The sequence below is a fragment of the Notechis scutatus genome, chromosome 3 (genome assembly GCF_049901735.1).
Source record: "Notechis scutatus isolate UNSWTSFEM ecotype Mainland chromosome 3, rNotScu1.2, whole genome shotgun sequence".
Lineage (NCBI taxonomy): Eukaryota > Metazoa > Chordata > Lepidosauria > Squamata > Elapidae > Notechis > Notechis scutatus.
The window spans coordinates 160,932,214-160,953,450 of NC_142011.1; the positions used below are offsets into that span (position 1 = coordinate 160,932,214).

The 21,237-nt window shown below is 35.3% G+C and overlaps 1 protein-coding gene across 2 annotated transcripts in view; it reads right to left on the minus strand.

Moving 5' to 3' along the window:
* Positions 1-21,237, minus strand: part of EMILIN2 (elastin microfibril interfacer 2) — a 29,569-nt gene that overhangs the window by 1,750 nt on the left and 6,582 nt on the right. Inside the window, exons 3-7 of one of the 2 annotated variants that reach the window (XM_026671873.2) lie at positions 12,060-12,235; positions 8,750-10,633; positions 4,222-4,692; positions 2,780-2,815; positions 2,019-2,147 (exon numbers count right to left, since the gene is read on the minus strand). In XM_026671873.2, the coding sequence (XP_026527658.1) occupies positions 2,019-2,147; positions 2,780-2,815; positions 4,222-4,692; positions 8,750-10,633; positions 12,060-12,235 (2,696 nt within the window). The remainder of the gene's footprint in view (positions 1-2,018; positions 2,148-2,779; positions 2,816-4,221; positions 4,693-8,749; positions 10,634-12,059; positions 12,236-21,237) is intronic. The other variant, XM_026671874.2, reaches the window with a different exon arrangement.

Consider the following 21,237-nt stretch of genomic DNA (forward strand, 5'->3'; position numbering starts at 1 on the left):
ATAACACACCCCTCTAATTCTTACAACAGGACAAGTGCATATTTATTGGAGGTTTTTTCCAGATAAAGAAATAAGACATTACAGTTTTACTGTGAAAGTTTCCTATTTTATTAAAACTAGTAAAGCAGAATTCTTCACATAATTGTTTGTTTGTTTATTTATTTATTTATTAAATTTATATGGCTTCCCCTCTCACAGAAATGACTCTGGGTGGCATGCAACAGCCCAATAAAACATGATATATAAACCATCATTACTTAAAACATGATATAATTATGAAAACAACATTAAAAACTCTAACAGCAGAACTAAGAATAACTAAGAATAAGATGGAGGGATGTTAAAAATGATGAGCCATCTCACAAGTCCATCCATCCCCTGGTGTCCCCATGCCTGCTGACATAATCAGGTCTTGAGAGACCTTCAAGGGAACAGTGAGGCTGATCTCAACTCTGAGGTGAAAAGATTCCATGATGCAGGCACCAAAAAAATCCCTCTTGCCTAGAGCTCACCAAATGTAACTCCTTAGATGACAGAATCTGTTGGATCCAATGGGGTGGGCAGGTAAAATTGGGAAGAAGTGATCTCTCGAGTAACTGATCTCATGCTATTTAGATCTTTAAAATACCAGACCCGGACACAAACTTGGTAACCAGTGCAGCTTGCACAGCAAAGGTATCACATGCAATCTACCAGAAACTCACGTAAGTGCTCACACCAACTGTCCACTTTAAGGCAGCCTCATGTACAACACATTGCAACTGTCAAAACTGAGAGTTGACTTGGCATGAATGACTGTGAGTAGAGCTCCTTAATCCAGGAACATATATACCTGATGTACAATACAAAATTGTGTAAAGGCACTCTTAACCATGATTGCCTCCTGTTTCTTGATCAGGAATTGTAAGTTAGATGCCCCCCCTGATTGCACACAGGGTATATTTGGGGCAATGTGATTCCATCCAGCACCAGATATGACCTAGTCCTAAAACCAGATGCCCCCCAAACCAAAGCCATACAGTCTTCAGATTCAGTTAAAGCCTGTTGTTCACTATCCAGACTCTGAATAGACAGGTCTCACATACAGTGTCTTGCACAGTGGAGCAGCACCTCTGAAAGTTGAAACATGTGCACTGATGATGTTACTTAGTTTGGGTAATGAAATGTCTGCAAGAAAACAACCAAGCTCAGAGAGCACCAAGGACCCTTCCTTAGAGATGCAGGGTGGAAAAAGGTCACCCATGTACTAAACGGAACCACAAGTCCTGAGTACTTCAGAACTGGTTACTCCAGAACTGGCTACTTCAGAACTGGCTACTCCAGAATTTAAAATTATAATCTTGATTTATAGGATTTATAGGCTCTAAATTAACTTGGTTTGTTTATGCTTTGAACCCAGAAGAATTTAGGCCAATGAAACAATACCATACATATCAATCTGATGAGGCAAAAAGGAATCTCCATATTGCACTGCTTCTAATACTTAATTGAAATGAATTGGTTTAAATCAAGCTGTTTCTGCATTACTTGCTTGTATTATACCATATAAACTGCAGACAGAAATAGAAAACATACAGCTTGAAGAAACTGAAGCAGCTGAAAGTCAATACAATAACCGATTGCACAAATAAAATGAAAGCAGAAAACACAGAAAGCTATTTTCCTCCAGGAAATGTTTTTGCAAACTTGCCCAAGTCTGCTACTAATCTTTTCAGTAAGTAAAGTTATACCAATTTATGGAACAGCTACACCACCCTACCCTTCAATCTGTAGCAGCCATTTGCAACTAATTAAACTGTATGTAAGGATATAAAAAACTGGTCAGAGCAGATGAAATGGTTTTCAGAGTCAACTGACTGTTACTTTCTATTTTGAGCAACATTCAGAAAGATGGGAAAATATAAAGTATCAGAAAATTAAATGTGAATCTTTAATCTGATTAATTGAAGTCTGTTGTGGTAATTTATTTACATTCTCAAGCAAGTAGTTCCAAGTTATAGGCCCACCTTATCCCTTACCTGTGTTAGGGTTATAATAATTTCCATCATTTACAAGTACTTTGTTAAAATGTATCACACCAACATCTTCAGGGAAAGGCTTTTTTGTGAGGCCAGCAGAAAAAGATACCAATGAAGTAAAAGCTCCTACTAAATTGGAGAAAAAAATATAATTTAAATGTGTTTAAGAAAAATATTAATATTATACAAACAATGCTGAATTTGTCTTATACCTATTTTTTTTCTTTAAATTAGAAAGTCCTTAACTATACGCAAACCTTGGATATTACTTGAGTACTCTCAAGATCTTGCTTTTATATTTCTCTACTGTTTAAAAATCCTATTTGACATTTTTTGCACGCTTAAACTTTCATTCACCATTTTATCTGTGTGCAAAATGTATGACATACACATTTTACCTATACAAAAATTCACATTTCATTTTTTTAATTCATTATTTCCTAAGCTGCTGTGTCATATATCTATTTTCAGCATTACTCACTGAAGTATAGGATAAAAAAGAAAATTGCAAACTTTCTTTGTAAGCAAAAAGAAAGCAATAAATAGGCATTTTTTCTCTCTCTGCTTGCTTCCATTATTCTTAAGTACAGTATGAGATCCTTTCATATTTTAAAATTATGTTAAGAGATGTATTGTCTCAACAAGATTTCTCCAAATAATATTTCTAGAAATAGTATTTATAGTATAAATTGTTTCAAAATATCAGCAAATATATAATTTGGAAATTAGCTTTAAGAAATTAAGCGAAGCAATAGCATTACCTTTTGGAGATGGAGGTTTTGGTGGGTTTGGATAACCTGTAAGAACATATATGGAAAACATATTTTAAACAATTATTCTCATCTCTCTGTCCTTTTTTACTAGTGCAGTCTTTAAATAATTTTGGGGAGTAGTCTTTTCAAACTCAGTGATTTTGAGAACTGCTATCTGAAATGAAGAATTTGGATAGTGGTAACAAGAACTTTCCCTTTTGTTCTAGAGCAGAGGTGCCCAAACTTTAAGACCTGTGGACTTCAAATCCCAGAATTCTTCACCCAGCCATTAAAGTTGCCATTAAAGATTGGATATCCTTGCTCTAAAGTGATTTCTCAGAGAAGACGTGGGTGGGAGACAGAGTAAGAAAAATGTGATTGTTTCTCAGCCAAACAACATTTAAGGATATAGTTAGCAGCTACTATCTTAACACCTCTCACAATAATTCCAAAAAGGATGCTGAACTGTTGGAGAAACCCCCAAGGAGGGGTTGACTTCTGAGTACTGGATTTCAAGTCTGGTCATTTTGTTAAATAATTTTGTAGAATAATAATATTTGATACTCTGTGAAAGCTAGGTTAAATTTAGCATTAAACCCTGCAAAAAGTCATTTATGCAATTTATTCCTTTGTGGGTTTCAGACATGAATGGAAAATAAATTATAATACATTAATATCATAATTAGAAACCAGTATTTATCCAGAACTAGCAGCAGTTAATAGCAGATTGTGCTGAAATCACGCAGCACTTCTTCTTACTGTTGATTAACCCAAAGTAACCATCCACTTTCGAAGTACAAAAAGAATTAACTCCTTTCTTAATAGATTTAGTCAAGCTCCAAAGTGGTATTTCAAAAACCTTAATAATGTTCAGTCCCACTTTCTTTGTGTGCCATTTGTATCTATTATCCCTTCCAATAAGTGACAATCTTCTCTGATAGTGAATTTAGCAGTTAAAGCTTACAGAACTGGGCTCCCAAATGATTACTGGAAAACTAAAGGGAGGATATAACTGCCTTTAAGGATCTTGAGATTTTCATATATATTCAAAGACAAATTCTTTAAAATAATAAGGTAAATTTCACCCAAAATATCATAATGAGGATTGAGCTATGGAATGTTAAAAATAATTTGATATATAGCAAAAGAAAAAAAGAATGCAAAGCTGAAAACCTAAGTAAAAGCACTTATACTGGGAAGCTTAGTCATATTACACACACACGTGCACACACACACACACACACACATCAAATCAAATGTAAGAATGGCTTCCCATTTAACATCTTTTTTATGATGATATCGTCCATGTTCATCTATGCCTAACCAACACTGATGACAATCAATGCAATTTTTTTTCATAATAGTATCTGAACACCAAATTATAATCAGTATTAACTTGATTTCTTCAGTGACTTGAAAGAACTGGTCACAGTTTAAAATGATTTCCTCACCTGGTGCCCCTGCGTATCCTTCAGATATAAGCATGTTATTCTGGCCATCCTGTCCATTTATTCTTTTGGGCAGTCCTTTTCTTGACCTTAGAAGAGTACCAGGTGGGCCTGCCTGTCCAGCTTCCATCAATAACCCACCTGATCCAGGCAAAGGAGAGAACCCTGGTTTTGAAGGCTGTATCGGGACTCTGGAATCTGATGACTGAAGAGGTATTCCTTGCAACGGGGGCTGTATAATTATCTGTGGACGCAACGGCTGCAGAGGTATTCTTAATTCTGGAATTTGTACTGATATTTGGGGTTGTGATGGTTGCAAATGTACCTCTATTTGTGACTGTACAGGAATCCTTGGCTGTGATGGTGCTGGGAATTTGCCTGGCTGAGAGGAGTGTAATGGTTTTGTTGGATCTGAATGTGGCTGAGGAATTTGTCCTTGCTGTTCCTTTGTTAACAGCACCGATGATTTTTCATCTAAAGATATAGAGAGAATAGAAAATCCTCCAGTTAGATACAATAATATATCAGAATTAACATATTCATTACATCTGTAATATTCAAATTATAATACTGAAGTGCAAGTGATCATATGCTTCTATTTTACAATGAAAGGATCACATCAAGCAACTAATGAACCATAGTTATTAATCAAGAGGCCTAGTATTTTTTCAAAAGAGAAACAAGATGCAAGTACTCCTTGGCTTATGACGACAACTGGGGCCAGAATTTATATCACTAAGTGATACAGTTGCAAAGCATGATGTCACATGACCACACCAACAGCCATTCTGGCAGTCTTGGTTGCCATCATAATCCCAGGACCAAGTTCGTCTTTATGCAAGGACATTCCATGACCATGATGTGGGAAGAGGCAGGAATCCCACACAAACAGTCTGGTGGGTGAGAGCTAAGGGCAAATGCCAAGGAATCTGAGTGGGCAGAGGGATGCCATGGCAAATGCTAATGAGTGGGTGGATGATTGCAGGTGAATGGGTGCATGGTAGGAGTGCAGGTGTAGGATACCTGTCAATCACAAGTTCATCCATTAAAGCTGGTGCATATTTTCACTTGCAACAAACAAAGTTAATATTGTACTATATGGAAATAAAATAAGAAATGATAGTCATATGATTTTTCACTTAACTATGTCACTTTACTTAATGACTGAAGGAGAAACAGGTTGCAAGTCCAGTTGTGGTCATGTGAATTGTTGTGATGAGCAAGGACTGCCTATATACTGTCCACATGCTGACAAAAAAGTATCTTTAGCAGAATGGTTCCTGAACTAGTCTTACAATCATCCATCAAATCTGCTCTGAGGACTGGAGGAACCTTCCTAAATAGCATTTGGGTAATGATCAAAAGTTCAGAAAGGATATGAATGAGTAGGTCTACTGGATCAGGGTGGCAAAAATATGTATTACCATTAGGTGGCAGAAATGAGTTAGTTTTCTGTATCTCTTTGCTGTCATCTATTGATCATCCAAATTTTGACAGCCCAAATCTTGTAGTTCTACCAAAAATGAAGATGCATTAATTATTAAGGCAACATATAGTTATGAATTATTTCATCTTTAAATTACTGTTTATCCTGCCTCCATTTAAATGATTTTTTAAAGGAAGAGACATCAAGGAAAATTTTATAGATCTGTGCCGTTATTCTGTCTCTCTCACATATTTTTACTTGATTACATTTGCATTGGACTGAAGGACAACTTTTAAGTGGTAGTCCTAAAGATTCTCTAAGTTGTTCCAATTTTACTATATATTTCCACTGTATGCTTTGAAAGAGATACAGATTTAAAACTGCACGTGTCTCCTTTGTGTTTAATACAATGATTGGGAATTAGTTCTTATTTCTGTAATATAAGAAAAGGATAGGCATGGAATGAGTTGCCATTTAATGTACCAAGAAAAACAATCCATCCATGTTACTTTGACCTCTGATGGAAGGCATGATGTATTTAATAGCTGTGTACAAGAACAAGAGGTCAAGTCCTGCTTCTCCCAGTACGGTTTCTGAAAAGAAATGTAAGACTTATTGAAGTAGGGAGAAAAATCTCCCAGGGTCCGGAATAAAAGGAATGTTACTGGTAAGAAGATGGAAAGTTAAGACTCACATGATGCCAGGAAAGGAAACAGAAGGAAAGTGAATTTTTAAAGTGATAAAAATATATAATGTTACTTCTTAATATTATTTATTTTTATCCCTCTATTATTATTTTTTAAGTAACCCAAGATGTAAACTTTCATTACATTCCTTCCTCCTCCTATTTTCCTCTCAGCAATAACCCTATGAAGTGGGCTGACAGAGAGTGACTGGTCCAAAGATACTCAGCTTTCCATTTTGCTTCGTACTTAGCATGTACATTATGTTCTCCAGTTTGTATTAAATCATTTTTATGAATTTTTAAAATCTATTTTCTTCAGCAAGGGAGAAATAAAGAAATATATAAAAGTAACCTCACAATCTTTGTTCCAAGGGTAATTACAAAATACCATGAGTCAGGTTCTCTGGTCAGTAATAACAAGCCTTACCAAAAAGTGATTGGAGAAATAATCATATTTAACTACATCTATATTCTATTTTCTAATATTGTTCAGTTGAAAATTGACATTATTTAATCCTTTCTTTTGATATATTGAACATGAGTTTCCATGTACAAAACAGGCATCTATGGTATTATGAATTCTTGCCATTAATTAATCCTATTTTATTTGCTTGCCTAGCACTTTTGAGCAGAAATCCCATTTTTATAGAAAATAAATTTGCTCCCAAACTATATTTTCACATTTTGAGCAGATTTTGTCATTCTAAGGATGCTTTCCATAATTAGCTGAATCATCTTTATGTGACCAAGCATCTCACTACCTTAAATGGAATTGTTGACTAAGCAGCCAAATAAGGCTTTGGTCCATGTTTCATACATACAGTCTAATCATTAAGCTGTCAACATATATTTGAGTTGAGTCATTTAAAATGTCCTTGGCTCCATTGCACTTGAAGTAAATAAAACAAACTATTACATGAATGCAATATATTTCGCAGCCTAGAGAAAAGGACTGCAAAGAATCAGGACCAAGAAGCAAGTGAAAGAAATTTTTTAATAAAGGCAACAAATAAAATTTAAAATGTTGTACACTCAGTTTTGAGTAAGATAACTTCTGCTATGATATTAAAAAGAATATGCACTGTGCTTCCCCAAAAATAAGACCCAACCAAAAAAAAGCCCTACAATGATTTTTCAGGATGCTCGTAATATAAGCCCTACTCCAAAAATAAGCCCCAGTTAAGATCATCAGCCAGACAGACACATTTAGTATCATATTCCCTCCAAAATAAGAGCTAACCAGAAAATAAGCTCTAATGTGTCTTTTGGATCAAAAAATAATATAAGACTGAGTCTTATTTTTGGGGAAACATGGTAGATTGTCTGAAATGTATTTTTTTATATTGAGTACTTTATGTGGTGAGAGTCAGTTTGTTGTAGTGATTCAAAGCACTTGACTAGAAGCCAGAACACTGTGAGTTCTAGTTCTGCCTTACGTATGAAAGCCAACTGGGTGATTTTAAGCCAGTCACATGCTATTAGCCCTAGCAAAAAGGCAATGGTAAACCTCTTCCAAAAATATTATCAAAATATTAGCAAGAAAATTGCATACATCTCTTCATGTAGTCATCATGTTCAAGACTAATTTGAAAGCACCCAAAAAATAACATATGTCAAATGCATATATATTTATATATTTATATATTTATATATTCATATATATATATATATATATATATATATATATATATATATATATATATATATATATATATATATATATATATATATATATATATATTATTTTCTTCTTTAGTGCTCACAATCATTTTTGTGAGAAATCTGCCCAATGATATTGATATTTACCTGACTGAATAGCTAACTGCTACTGCTTTTTCAAGTTTGTTTTTTTTTAATTTTGAAGAATATTTATAATTCTGGGTTGCAAAAATCTGTGGAACTATTAGGTGGCAGCGAAGAGTTATAGTATTTTGTATTGCTCTGCTGCCATATCAAAGTCACCTTGGATTTTTCAGCTTCAGATATTTGGATTTTGTAATATATTTAAAGTTATGAAAACGTAGTGACTGCATTTACTTAACCTTGGCTAATTAAGTAGGATTGGCACTGGATTATTTGAACTACTTGGTAAACCAAAGTTATGGGTGTGGGAAACAAAAATCTTCAAAAAGCCAATGACAAACAACTTGTCAATGCAACCATCCAGCTTGACTCAATGGTAACTACTTTTACCTTAATAGTGCATGGAATGCAATATGATATCTGACACAAACTGGCACAATATTGAAGGCCTGCACTTAAGTAAAGAGCATTAGTGCAAAACATTAGGGATAGTTTGACATTTTGTTCTATTTCCCTTGTTGTCTAATAAAACTGCTACTTAATTTTTAAAATTGACAACACTATTAATTTTATTTTTAATTTTAAAAATAATCTATAGAAAAGGCAAGGCAACTTACATAGAGGAGGCTGAATTTTCTTCAGATCCTGAAGATCAATGGCAAATTTATGAAACTGGCTATTGAACTGCTGGGTAAAATTTTTGAGGCTAAAAATATCTTTTGAATGGGATGTTACAGTTATGTTCATCTGATTGAAACAGTTCCAAAGACTGGAGATGTGTCTGTTTAATCCCTCCTTTATCCTTTGAAGGCTGCTAGAGACAGAATCTAATTTATTGCAAGTTTTCTCAACATTTGATACTTTATCTTCCAAGTCTGAGATGCCAGGTATTTTATCCTTACATTTAGTCAAGTTAAAAAATTCTTCCCCATTCAGCTGATTTATCTTTTTGTTTAAGTGATTGCTTTGATTGCAATTATTATTTTGGTGAATTGTTTGATTGTTCATCATTTTCTGTATTTCATCTGTTTTTCTGAGTAATTCAAGCTGTGTCTTTCCACACGTAGAATTAATACCTAAAAGTTGTTCTTTACAGCTGTTTAAGCCATTTTGAAGGAGTTTTACATCTTTATCAATAGCATTCAGACCAAACCGAACTATTCTCAGATCCTTATGAAGTTTATGAATGTCACGCTGAGTGCCTTTAATTAAATTGAACTTTTCACTCAGAGAGCTATTGAAAGATTTTAAAAAATCAGAATTGTCTTTTGTTTTCAAAAATAATTGATCATATTTACTGTTAGTGTTTTCTATTCCTTTCTGAAGACTTTCCAAATACTGTGATAAAGATTGGCAAACTTCTTCAGTGTGTTGTAATTTGTTCTTCATAAGATTAATCTCCAATACAATGTGCTTATTTTCAGATTCTGAGTTGTTCTGCAGTCTTGATCCTCGAGTAGTAAATATATCACCTGGACTGGTAACATTAGCAATATTAAGAATAGTAGAACCTAGTCTGCTTTCTATTGCATGGAACTTTTTGTCAGATAAGTTCCTTACTTCATCTACTTTAGTAGCTATAACATTACGAAGAGTTTCCTCAATGTAAAAGCAATGTTCTTCAGCATTTTTCTCTGTAACATTAATCCTTGCTTCTATTTCTTCCCATTTTTCATCAAAGTTGTTTTCTAAATATGGAGCAGTAATATGTTTTATTTCATTATCTATCCTGGCATTTAAAATTTTATTTGCTTCTGCAATTTTCTCTATCTTTTTATCCAAAGTGTTCATATGTTCCCTAATGTTGTCACTGCACCATGAGTGGTTTAATGGTGTTTCGATAACATTCTGTAGATTTTGAATTTGTTTTCTTAGGTCATTTTCTTTTTCTGTAACAGATTCTCTTAGTCCTAAGAAATTGGCTTCATGGTCATCACAGTATTGTTGAATACCTGTCAGCTTATATTCACAGGAATTTTTCAGATCTGCCATTTTCTTCTCAAATCCTTCTAACATTTCCTGCCTCAGGGCTTCAAATTTAGCATCTATGTATTCCTGATACAACTGACTGTTGGGCATTGTTATTGTTGGTCCTTGAGCTGCTTCTTGGAGCTGTTTTAATTGTCCTTCATAGTCATTTACTTTCTCATTCAGTTGTTCCAACCTATCAATTTTGGCTTTCAAGCCATCCTTTATTTCATCTTCTTCAGATGTTAGACTTTCTGTTCCAGATTTGTATGAGTCATTAGAGTTCAATGGATATGTATTCCCTGTTTTTTCCTCCAAAGTGCTGTCCAACCCTGGATGGTCATGAAGGTTGTTCAACCAAGATATTACTCTCTGACTTGCATCTTCTTGCACAGTAACTTTTGGATTTTTATCCACATTGGTTATAGCAGACTGAAGTTCCAGCACAGTCTGTGTAAGCCGGAATAATTCATCCTCCAGAAACTGTATTTTTTTATCCTGTGAATCTTCTTGCTTTTGCTTTGGTCTAGAATCTGTAGAGGAAATGTGTGGCACTCTTAATTTATCTTTTTCAGTACTAAACAATAAAAATGAGCACGCTGAAAAAAATTACTTACATAGTCACATTTTTAGTGCTTGAAACATTTCATTACTAAGAAACCACATAAAGAAAGGAGTCATAAGAAACATAAATACCTATCATGAAAAAAACTCAAAAACTCATTAGTCTCAACTATGAGAGTAACTCAAAAAGCAAAAGGGAAGTTTTCTAGACACAAATGGTCCGATAAACTACTAAGTAACCGCTTATTAATGGAGATACAGAAAAATATGCATTGAATAATATCCTATCATAACAAACTGAATTTTTGTTTATAATTATTAAAGACCCAGTAGAATTTTAGCAATTTGAAATTTAAAAAGGCAAAATAGCCATTAAAAATAAAAACAATAAGACATAGGTAGTCCTAACTTAATGATTACAATTGGGATAAGCAACTTCGTTACTAAGTGATACATTATTAAGTGAAAGATCATGTGACTGTATTCAACTTGCAGTTAGTTCTGTTACAGGCATTATGTAAATCACCTGCACTCATTAAGTGTGACATAAGTGACTGTGAATTGCAAGTTACTGCTGGATTGCTTGTAGGAAGCCAGCTGGGAAAGTTGCAAATGACCATTACTGAACAGTGGGAATCTTGCAATTGTTATAATTTTTTTAAGGATTGATCATAAAACTACTATACCAGCATTGTCACAAATTAAAACAATTGCTGAACATTGCAGTCATTAACCTAGAACTACCTATGTATAATCCCCAAAGGACACACACTTTCAATTTTTAAAATATTAGATTTATACAGTAAATTGACGAAAATTCTAGAGACTTTTAAAGCTAAAAATGACCTTTCACAGTTGATAACTCACAATAGTCATTACTCTTTCTTTTGACTGTGAATAAGATCAAAAGATGGTTTTGAATATGAGTAATGGAATGGAATATAAGTAATGGAATGGTTTTTCTGTGGAATATTGTAAAATATGTATTAATGCTCCTAAACTATCAGTTCTATAATCAAACTCTATAATATGAACTTTTAAGAATGAATGTTTATCTTCTTCATTTAATGAAACATATATTACAGTTATGCCAAAATCATAAAGATTGTATGCCATGTGCTAATTATTCACCAATTTCATTGTTTGATATAATTTAAAAACATAGCTACAAAACTTCAGGTTAATTAACTATTGCTATGGGAAATCATTTTCTTATACGTACAAGTAGAAATGATGTAGAAAATAATACATAAAACAATGTACGAATAACCTACATCACAGAGTTAACAGTACTAATAAATCTAGCTAGCATAGCAAAGAACATTAAACAATAAAAGGGTGGTGTAAAATTCAGCAAAAAAGACCATGCATATCAAGAGCTAAAGAAATATTTACCCAAGCTTGGCTTCATATCATTGGGTGGAAGTTCTGCTGGATAAGCTATTGATCTTGGCTTTTCTGCTACAGCCTCTTTGCAATCTACACCCATGTACCCAGGACAACATCTCCACTCTAATTCGGTTACCATCTTGTATGTTAAAGTATATTTAGGCCTCAAACTTGTCCGATACCTGAAATGAATTACAAATAGCACATTGAATTATCTTTATTGTTTCAGCAAACCATGTAAGCAAACAAATACAATAATTAAAATTAAGAACCCTGAGTGTACTATCTTTTAGGCATGCCAAGATGTATTTATCATTCCTTAATGTAGATTGTTTATGGAACCACCTACTGTACCAGAGAGCTGATGGGTTATCCTTTGCTGACTGTGTTCATGCAAGGCCCTGATAGCCATCTGTCAGGGATGATTTAATCTGGATCCCTTTATTCATCAGATGTTGGACATGATGGTCTAAATCAAAGGTGTCAACTCATGGCATCACGGTGCCATCATGTTACGTTTCACGGTTTTTCCATTCGCTGAGCTGGGATGGGCAGGGCCTGTGCATGATACATCTGGCCCGCGGGCCAACAGCCCTGATCTAAATGGCCTTTCTATCTCTATAATTATTTCAGGTGAACTCTGACCTATAACTGTAATAAATCCATTCTTTCTTTCTTTGAGTGAAATGGAAATTTGAATTTTACCACAGATACAGTATATATGAAGAACATGGTGACCATAATAAAATACTTGTTTTCTTCAGAGACAATGGTACACAGAGAAAGATTCATAAATGGATACAGATAGTAGCAGCAGCATTCCAACTCATTTGAAGAGGCTCGCAACATAAAATAGTAAATAAATTGTGATGCTGACAATGCATCACATGTTGTGCTTGAACAAGCTTACAGGGATATTATTTTATTTGTTATTTATTTATTTATTTATTTATTTGGTTTGTCAATTGCTTACAAGATAATAGGTATAAGTAAAAACATAGCTATGAATACATGGATACATATAAGAAAAATAAAAAAATAAAAGAAACAATAAGACAGGGATGGTAGGCACGTTGGTGCGCTTACATTACAAACACAATTCATCCCAACATTTCTGTTGCTAAGTGAAACATTTGTTAAGTGAGTTTTGCCCCATTCTATGACGTTTCTTGCTACAGTTAAATGAATCACTACAATTATTAAGCTAGTAATATTAAGTGAATCTGGCTTTTCCATTGACTTTGCTTGTCATAAAAGGTGATCACATGATCCTGAGACACTGTAACCATCATAAATATGAGTAGTTGCCAAGCATCTGAATTTTGGTCATGTGACCATCAGTATGCTCAATGGTCGTAACTGAACAACGATCATAAGTCACTTTTTCAGTGCTATTGTAAGTTTGAACAGTCACTAAATGAACTGTTGTAAGTCAAAGACTACGTGTATACTGTCTTACAAATGTTAATGTCTACATGATCTACACATGTTACCTTCTAAAATGTAATATTTAAAGTTGCCTTCAAAATCAAATTGAACTGCACTTCCTTTTGAAAACTAAGCTCTACAAAAATCTTTGCAGCATTTTAGAAACAGCTTTGAAACTTTTGTGATTTCCAGTTTTGAAAGTTGCATCATTTTTCCTGACTTTTCTGCATTATTTGAAAACAGGGAAGTTCTGTTTATGTACACTAAGCACAAGTCTTTAGTGCAAAAAACAAAAATAAATTCCAATTATATAAAATGTTATGTTATAATAATCGCTAAGACATCTGAAAAACAAATTTATTATTAATTAAATAAACAGATGGAGAAAATTATGTATAGAGCATGTTCATTCAGGAATAAATACCTGTGTCAGATATATACAGTACTAACTTTTAGCTGAAATGTAGAAATATGTAAACAATACTTGTGATGAAGGAGAAAAAGGTAGAGGACCTAATATCCTGACCACCCACAGCTTTCCCATTTATATGTTCCACAACATATACCCACTTATTATTGCACAAGTAATTTAGGCTCCTTTTTTAACTCTTTGAAGTAAATGGAATATGATGTTTGATTTAGAGGTTTAGAAGGATATCTCTACCATAACACTGTTTAAGCTTGCATCAAACTTCATGGGCTTCAGGCACATTAACTTGTTTCTACATTAAGACTTAAGGAATGAGAAAATTGAGTAAAATTTTAAATAACAAGACTTTTACAAAATTAAAAAAATGTATATTTGCAATTGCTTTAAATGATTTCTATTTTTGATATGACTATACAAGAATCTACTAAAAATTGGAAAGCTGATGTCTTAATAGTATTGGGGGTTTCCTTTTAATATGTTATATCAGTTAAAGCAAATTATAGAAACTGAACTTTAAATGATTAAAAAGTTATAAACTCCATTGTACAATTTGCTTTAGCAGTGGAAAGTAACATATGTTTCCCAAATACTTATATTTTGATCCAAATTTACTAATATCAGTAAAACTGGTGATTTTAAAGTCTGTTCTTTTTATGTCCTTAACACCCACCCATATGAAAATCACTATCCCTAACAAAACAATCTCAGTTTATTTTTCTTAAGAACAATGCTTGAATACTTAGTCTACTGATTTATGCACAGTAAAAATTAGTTACTTAACTCTATTAGAACTACAAATTTTATCTATTACAACACAGAAGTGAAAATTTCATTCCTAACTTGTTACCAATGTTCATCATTAATTTCACGAATCATCTGAAGTCTGACCTTTTTGAATCATTGCTTGATAAAAATAGACTGTAGCATTAAAAGCTACAGAAAATTACTTTATTGTGAAGAAAACAGTATCTACAGCACAAAGAAAATTCAGTGTTAAGTCTGATGCTCATTGTCACTATTTTCAAATTGAAATAAAAAAGGAATATTTTAAAAATATACTTGCAAAATTATGACTCATCATACATTTTAAAAGTCATTCTAGCTTCAATATGTAAGTGTTTAGTAAATAGTCAAAAACTAGCTCTATATGTGGGTGTTATTGTTCTTACACCTGCAGTATTTATATTGCAGTTTTGACATAGAATACCTCTATAGTAAATGCATGTGAACATGAAGACTGGCACAGTGGACCTATTTATATGAAGAGGAATTTAGTGTACCTTGCACTTAGTTTCTTATTTAATAAATTTACTAATTAAGTAACATAAAGCATTTCTATAATGTCATGTCATGTGTCAGTTGCTCCCCTTCTTGGACCATGAGACTCTAAGGGGTCCTTGGTGCTCTCTGAGCTGGGTTTTCTTGCAGACGTTTCATTACCCAAACTAGGTAACATCAACAGTGCTAGTAAGGAATGGGGTTCACTCTCAGTTTATGTTCTAGTGACTTGCCCTGTCAAAGTTGGTGGGGGGTAGTCTTTTGGTTGGGCTGTTTACTGTTAGTTTATTTGGCAGTTTCTTGATTGGCGTATATTGTTTACTTGATTGTTGGTCTGATGTTAATCTTAGAGTTAATCTATGCTTATCTGGGTGCTGATTACTGGTGGAAAAGTGCTTAAAACTTTTTGTTCCCTTTTTGGCTTGTTGATTGTCTCTTTTGCATAGTCTATAAACATTGTTTATGTCTGTGTGTCTCTTGATGGCTAATTTATCAGAGTGGTAGGCTTCTAGAAATTCCCTGCTATTTTTGGCTTGATCTAGTTGTAGCCTTACCTAGAATATGAGGATCACACAATAATGGCACATGATCTTGACCCTATCTCATTGTGCTGCATCCGAGGCTATCTTTGAAAGCTTCAGTTAGTCCACAATGTATCAGCCTAGTTATTAAGTAGGATATGGTGGCCTGAGCATTAATATTAGTTTTGGTTTTCTATCTGTTTCTGAGTGCAATTCAAAGTGCTGGTTTTGAACTTTAAAATCCATCATTCCAAATCACACTTCCGGAGGGAATTACTATAATACCTATACATGATATATGGGGCTGCCTTTGAAAAGGCTTCAGTTGATTAGAATACTGAAGTGATGTATGCCCCTAGGAGGGTAGGTGTTACATGTCTGTTCCATAAGCTGCATTGGTTGCCAATTTGTTTCTGGGTACAATTCAAGCTGACCTTTAACATCTACTTATCTCATCAAGTCAGGCAGGAGGGGTATGCTGCAGGTCCTGTCCCCAAAGAAGTCCCACCTGGCAGGGTCCACATAGCATGCCTTTTCTGTTCTGGCCTACATTGGCTGGAACAATATTCTCCCAAGGTAAGGTTAGCTTGTGCAGTTTTCCTCACAGTCTGCAGCTCCCTTTGAATCTCCTTCCCACAAGAAAGTGGTAGGCAGTTCCTCAGATCAGCTGAAATGGAGGAGGCGACTTCGCTGGAGCTCTCATGAAGGTCATGAGGGAAGGGAAAACTGCACAAGCCTATATTATAATGTGGAAAAAGGAAGAATGAAAGAGAAACTCAGATGTCTACTAAAAAGGTAGCATTAGCTGGGGAAACTCTGGGGGTCAAAGGGTGAAATCTCTTTTTCCATGGAGGGAGGGACCCCTTGAGAACATGCTGGAATTGGGAATAGTAGTAATTTACCTCATGGTCCGTAGTTCCCTTGGTTCCCCCTCCCATTAGAAAGGGACATGCAGTTCCACAGATCTGAGGAGGAGACTTTACCCGGGACTCTCCTGATGGGAGGGAAAATGGTACAAGCCTATATTTTATATGAAAAGAGAAACAACGAGAGAACAAGTAGGATGCCTGTTGGTGAGGCAGGACTGGCTAGGGCTGCCAATAATGGGAAGATCCTATTCCTCAGTGGAGAGAAGGTTCCTTTGGGATACATTGGCATGGGGAATAGGGGTGAGTTTTCCTCAGTCTTTTGTTCCCCGCTTGCCCCCAGCAAAGTGGCAGGCAGTTTTGTAGGTCAGCTGAGGAGGTGGTGGCAGCGGCTTCACTGGGACTCTCTAAAGGTCGTGAGGCATGGGGAAATGGTGCATAGCTCTTTCCTTTAGACTCAGCCTTCCATCCTTCCTAGGTGGGTAAAATGAGGACCCAAATTGTTGGGGGCAATATGCTGACTCTGTAAACCGCTTAGAGAGGGCTGTAAAGCACTATAAAGTGGTATATAAGTCTAAGTGTTATTGCTATATGTAGAAAAAGAATGACCCAATGGACCATATGCTGTCTAGTGTACACATCCACTCACAAACCTTATTTTCTTGCATTCAGCCAAAGAGTTCTACCAGATATGGAGCAGAGAGTCTTTTCCACATCAAGGCAAAAATGGGTTTATTGCAGAACACAGTAGAAATGTGAAGTGTTATGTAACTGCTGAAAACAGAACCACTCCCTTATTGCTGAATCCACAGCAGTTAAACATTCCCAAACCATGGAATCATATTTCCCATGAGATTGAACAAACTCACTGTGTTTTTAACTATAAAGCATGAGAAACTAAAATCACACAAAGGCAAACATTGTACTATTTAAAATGTTCCAATTATCCGGAGGATCAAGGGTACTTTCTAAAGCTTTTTTCACAAAAGAGTTAAACATTGTCTTTAAAGTGTATTGGGGATTTCTTAACTGTTTCCTTTAGAAACATATTGTGGTTTCTTAATTGTTAATTTCCTTGAGAAACATACTGTGATAGCTCACAGGATGTTTGAAGCTATAACATCTACCACCTGTGTTTTTCACTGAGATCTGAGGTTTGTCTTGAAATGATACACTGTCTTTCTGAAAGCAAGTATACGGACAAAATCCTAGTGACATCAAGAGGTGTGATAATACTTATCTTTAGAACTTATCATATGAACAGAAAATTCTGGATTTGTTTTTAAATGTATTGCTTTCTTTGTTCATTTTTTAAAAATTGCAATATACACTAGCAGAGAAATGCTAGAAGTGGGGGAGGGTTGCCTTTAATTCAGTTTGTGGCCTAGTCACTGCAGTTTTCTTGGCAAAAGTTTTGGAAAGTGGCTTGCTATTGTCTCCTTCCTAGAGCTGAGGGAAAGTGACTGGTCTGAGGTCACCCAGTTGACTTTGTGCCTAAGGCAGGACTAGAGTGCAGTTATCTTGGTTTCTAGCATAGTGCCTTAATCACTACACCAAACTGGCTTTCCAACCATTCTGTAGTATAATGAATCTGTATATATTTTTATGAATTTTGTGATACTACAGTATTAAAAATTATATAAACTGTCTTCATAAACAAATGTAGCTTTAAATTTGTTAGATGGTATTTACAATATTGCACAGTATTGGCTTAGTAAAATGCATGTGTCAGAACAAAAAGATGAGGAAAAAACTGGACTCAATTTATGTCAAATTTATAAGTGGTTTTTACCAGCTAATAAGCTATAAACTACCATTCCTGGCTTATACATAATTTTAAAGCAGGAACTAAGCAAAGGAAAACTGAATGTAAAGTTATTCCTCTTCCAGCTGCGTGCAATGTGTTCAACAGTAGTAGGATTCAAATGTTTTTACTACCGGTTCTGTGGGCGTGGCTTGGTGGGCGTGGTGTGGCTTGGTTGGCGTGGCAGGGGAATGATACTGTAAAATCTCCATTCCCACCCCATTCCAGGAGAAAGTTACTGCAAAATCCCATTCCCTCCCCACCCCACTAACCTGCTTTCCAGCCCCATCCTTCTGTGCAGGGCAACAAAAGAAGACCCAGCCAATCAGTTGAGACTCGGGAGGCAGAGAATAGACAGAGCTAGGGCCAGTCAGAGGTGGTATTCCGAACTACTCAAAATTTCCACTACCGGTTCTCCGAACTACTCAAAATTTCTGCTACTGGTTCTCCAGAATTGCCAGAACCTGCTGAATACCACCTCTGGTGTTCAACCAACTATCTGCCTGTGCAAGTAATGCTGTCTCCTAGTGAATTATTCTTTCTTTCTTCCAAAATAACCATGAATAAGAAGCAGAGCAATGAACCTCTTCCTATTCTTTGCATGCACTGAATTAACCCAAAGTTCTTTTGGGCAAGTTAACTCCTTACTCAAAAGGATACCATCTGCTACATGAGAAAGAGGGACCAGAGCAAACAAGTCATAAATATGCTAAAACAAAGCAGGGTCTGGTATATATTACATGCACAGAGTATGCTCCATTTTTCAAATCTGATCACAATGACTGTGCGGCATCTAAAGTCATATAAAAAGATTACAGGTCACCATGATGGAGAGAATATTAAGCCAGCAACACTAAGCCATTCATTTATACTGCTACATGAAGTTTTTCATTGAATTCCATTATCACTTTAAACATTAATAGAACAGTAGCCTCTTCTTTAAAACATGAAGTAACATTAAAGCTAAAATACAGACATCTATATTTCATTTGGACAAAGGGGAAGCTAGTGTGAACTTCAAGGAAATTGTCAATGATGCATGAGAGAATAAACATCGGTACAAATATGATAAAAGGAGTGTATTGTTCTTCTTTGTTGATAGAGATAAGTAATATTAGGTCATAGGATGTAAAATCAAAAAGTTCATTCCACCCAGCAATCTGGGATTTACAAACATGCCAAAAGACTGAAATAAAGTCTTTCATTTAAATAAAGTTTAAATACTTAACATTTTCTGCCTTTTCAATGCCGTTATATCTTAGTTACATACCCAATGCAACTAATAAGCTAGAATATATTTTTAAAAACATATTCCTGGTTCATTCTGGTTCATTCTGGTACTTAATTCAACAATATTTTCATGTGTTTATGATATTGGGCTATTTGAATGCATTATTAAAAATGATATAATTCTTCACCTAAAAAGGCAGAGATATGTTAGAGATTGATGCATGTGTAATACTTTTTGTTCAAATGTAACCCTGTTTCTTCATGTAAGGCAGGGGTGTCAAACTCAAGGCCTGAAGGCCAGATCCGGCCTGTAGGGTACTTAGATTTGGCCCGCAGGGCCACCCTGAAAACTACAAAGGACATGGTGCCCCTTCATCAAAAATGGAGCTTGGGAGGGCCATGCACGGCCCTCCCAAGCTCCATTTTCACTGGCAGAGGGTTGAAGGAGGCCGTCACAGCCAAAAACGGAGCTTGGGAGCCCATTTTCACTGGCAGAGCTCTTGGGCCGCCACAGGTGCCCGACACAAGTGATGTTGAGCTGGCCACGCCCACCCTTGCCACACCCACCCTGACCCCCTGAGGTCAAACACAACCCCTGATGTGGGCGTCAATGAAATCAAGTTTGACACCCCTGATATAAGGTAACATCTTAGCCTCAGTTATTTCTCCCTCGGCTTCTTTCCCTTTTATAAGCTAAAAGGAAACAGGAGTTTTTTTATTTCCACTTCTGAGAATCTAGCTTTTCATTATTTCAACCCTGGCAACAGAAAGTTTCTTTTAAGTGGTACTGATTATGGGAAAAGTAATCTACAGAGAAGAAGACACAAAGAGAAAAAAACCCATAGAGCCTTTAGGGAAAAGTATATAATATCTTCTTACATTCAAGCCGTAGTTAGATACATAATTTCATAAGAACTTGAGGTGAAAATGCACCTATGTCGAGGTCATGGGATTCATCAAGCATAGCTGACACTATTGTGCCAGGAGACAATTAGAGAAGGCACTTGCAGAAAAAAAGCAGAGAGAGGACAGTTAACCTTTACTCCTTATCTTTTCCCAGGAACAACTCAGACACTTTGCCTTGTTTGGCAAACCAATTCCCACATCCCTAATTAGAAGAAAGGCAACTGACATAAAGAAGAAACAGAGGGATCCTGTGCCCTCCATTCTTCATACTGCCAGTTCCCTTGTCAACAGCAACCTAGTTATAATCACATTTGCCGTTCTGCTGTCACTTTAGATTTAATTTTATATTTGAAGTTCAGAATATTACAAAAATTGGGTTTGATAGATTGAGAGGCAGACCAATGTTATGTACAATGCTCTTGGCATTGAAACAGTGGGATTTACTTGATAGACTTTCTCAAATATGGGAATAAAGTATCTTCTCAGTGCTTCTCAGTTTGAGAACAAAGTAATGGAACACCTTCTGGTACCATATTTCAAGGAAGATACACTTGGACAGATGCAAGGGCACCTACATGATTATTCAGATGAAAGCAATACCATGAAGAACTATAAGTTCTGCCTCTTTTGAGCATGTGCTGTGACACATGCAAAAAAAGGGGGTGAGGCTTGTGTTATTATGCTGTTTGCATCAGTCTGATACCCTTCCCCTGCCTCTACT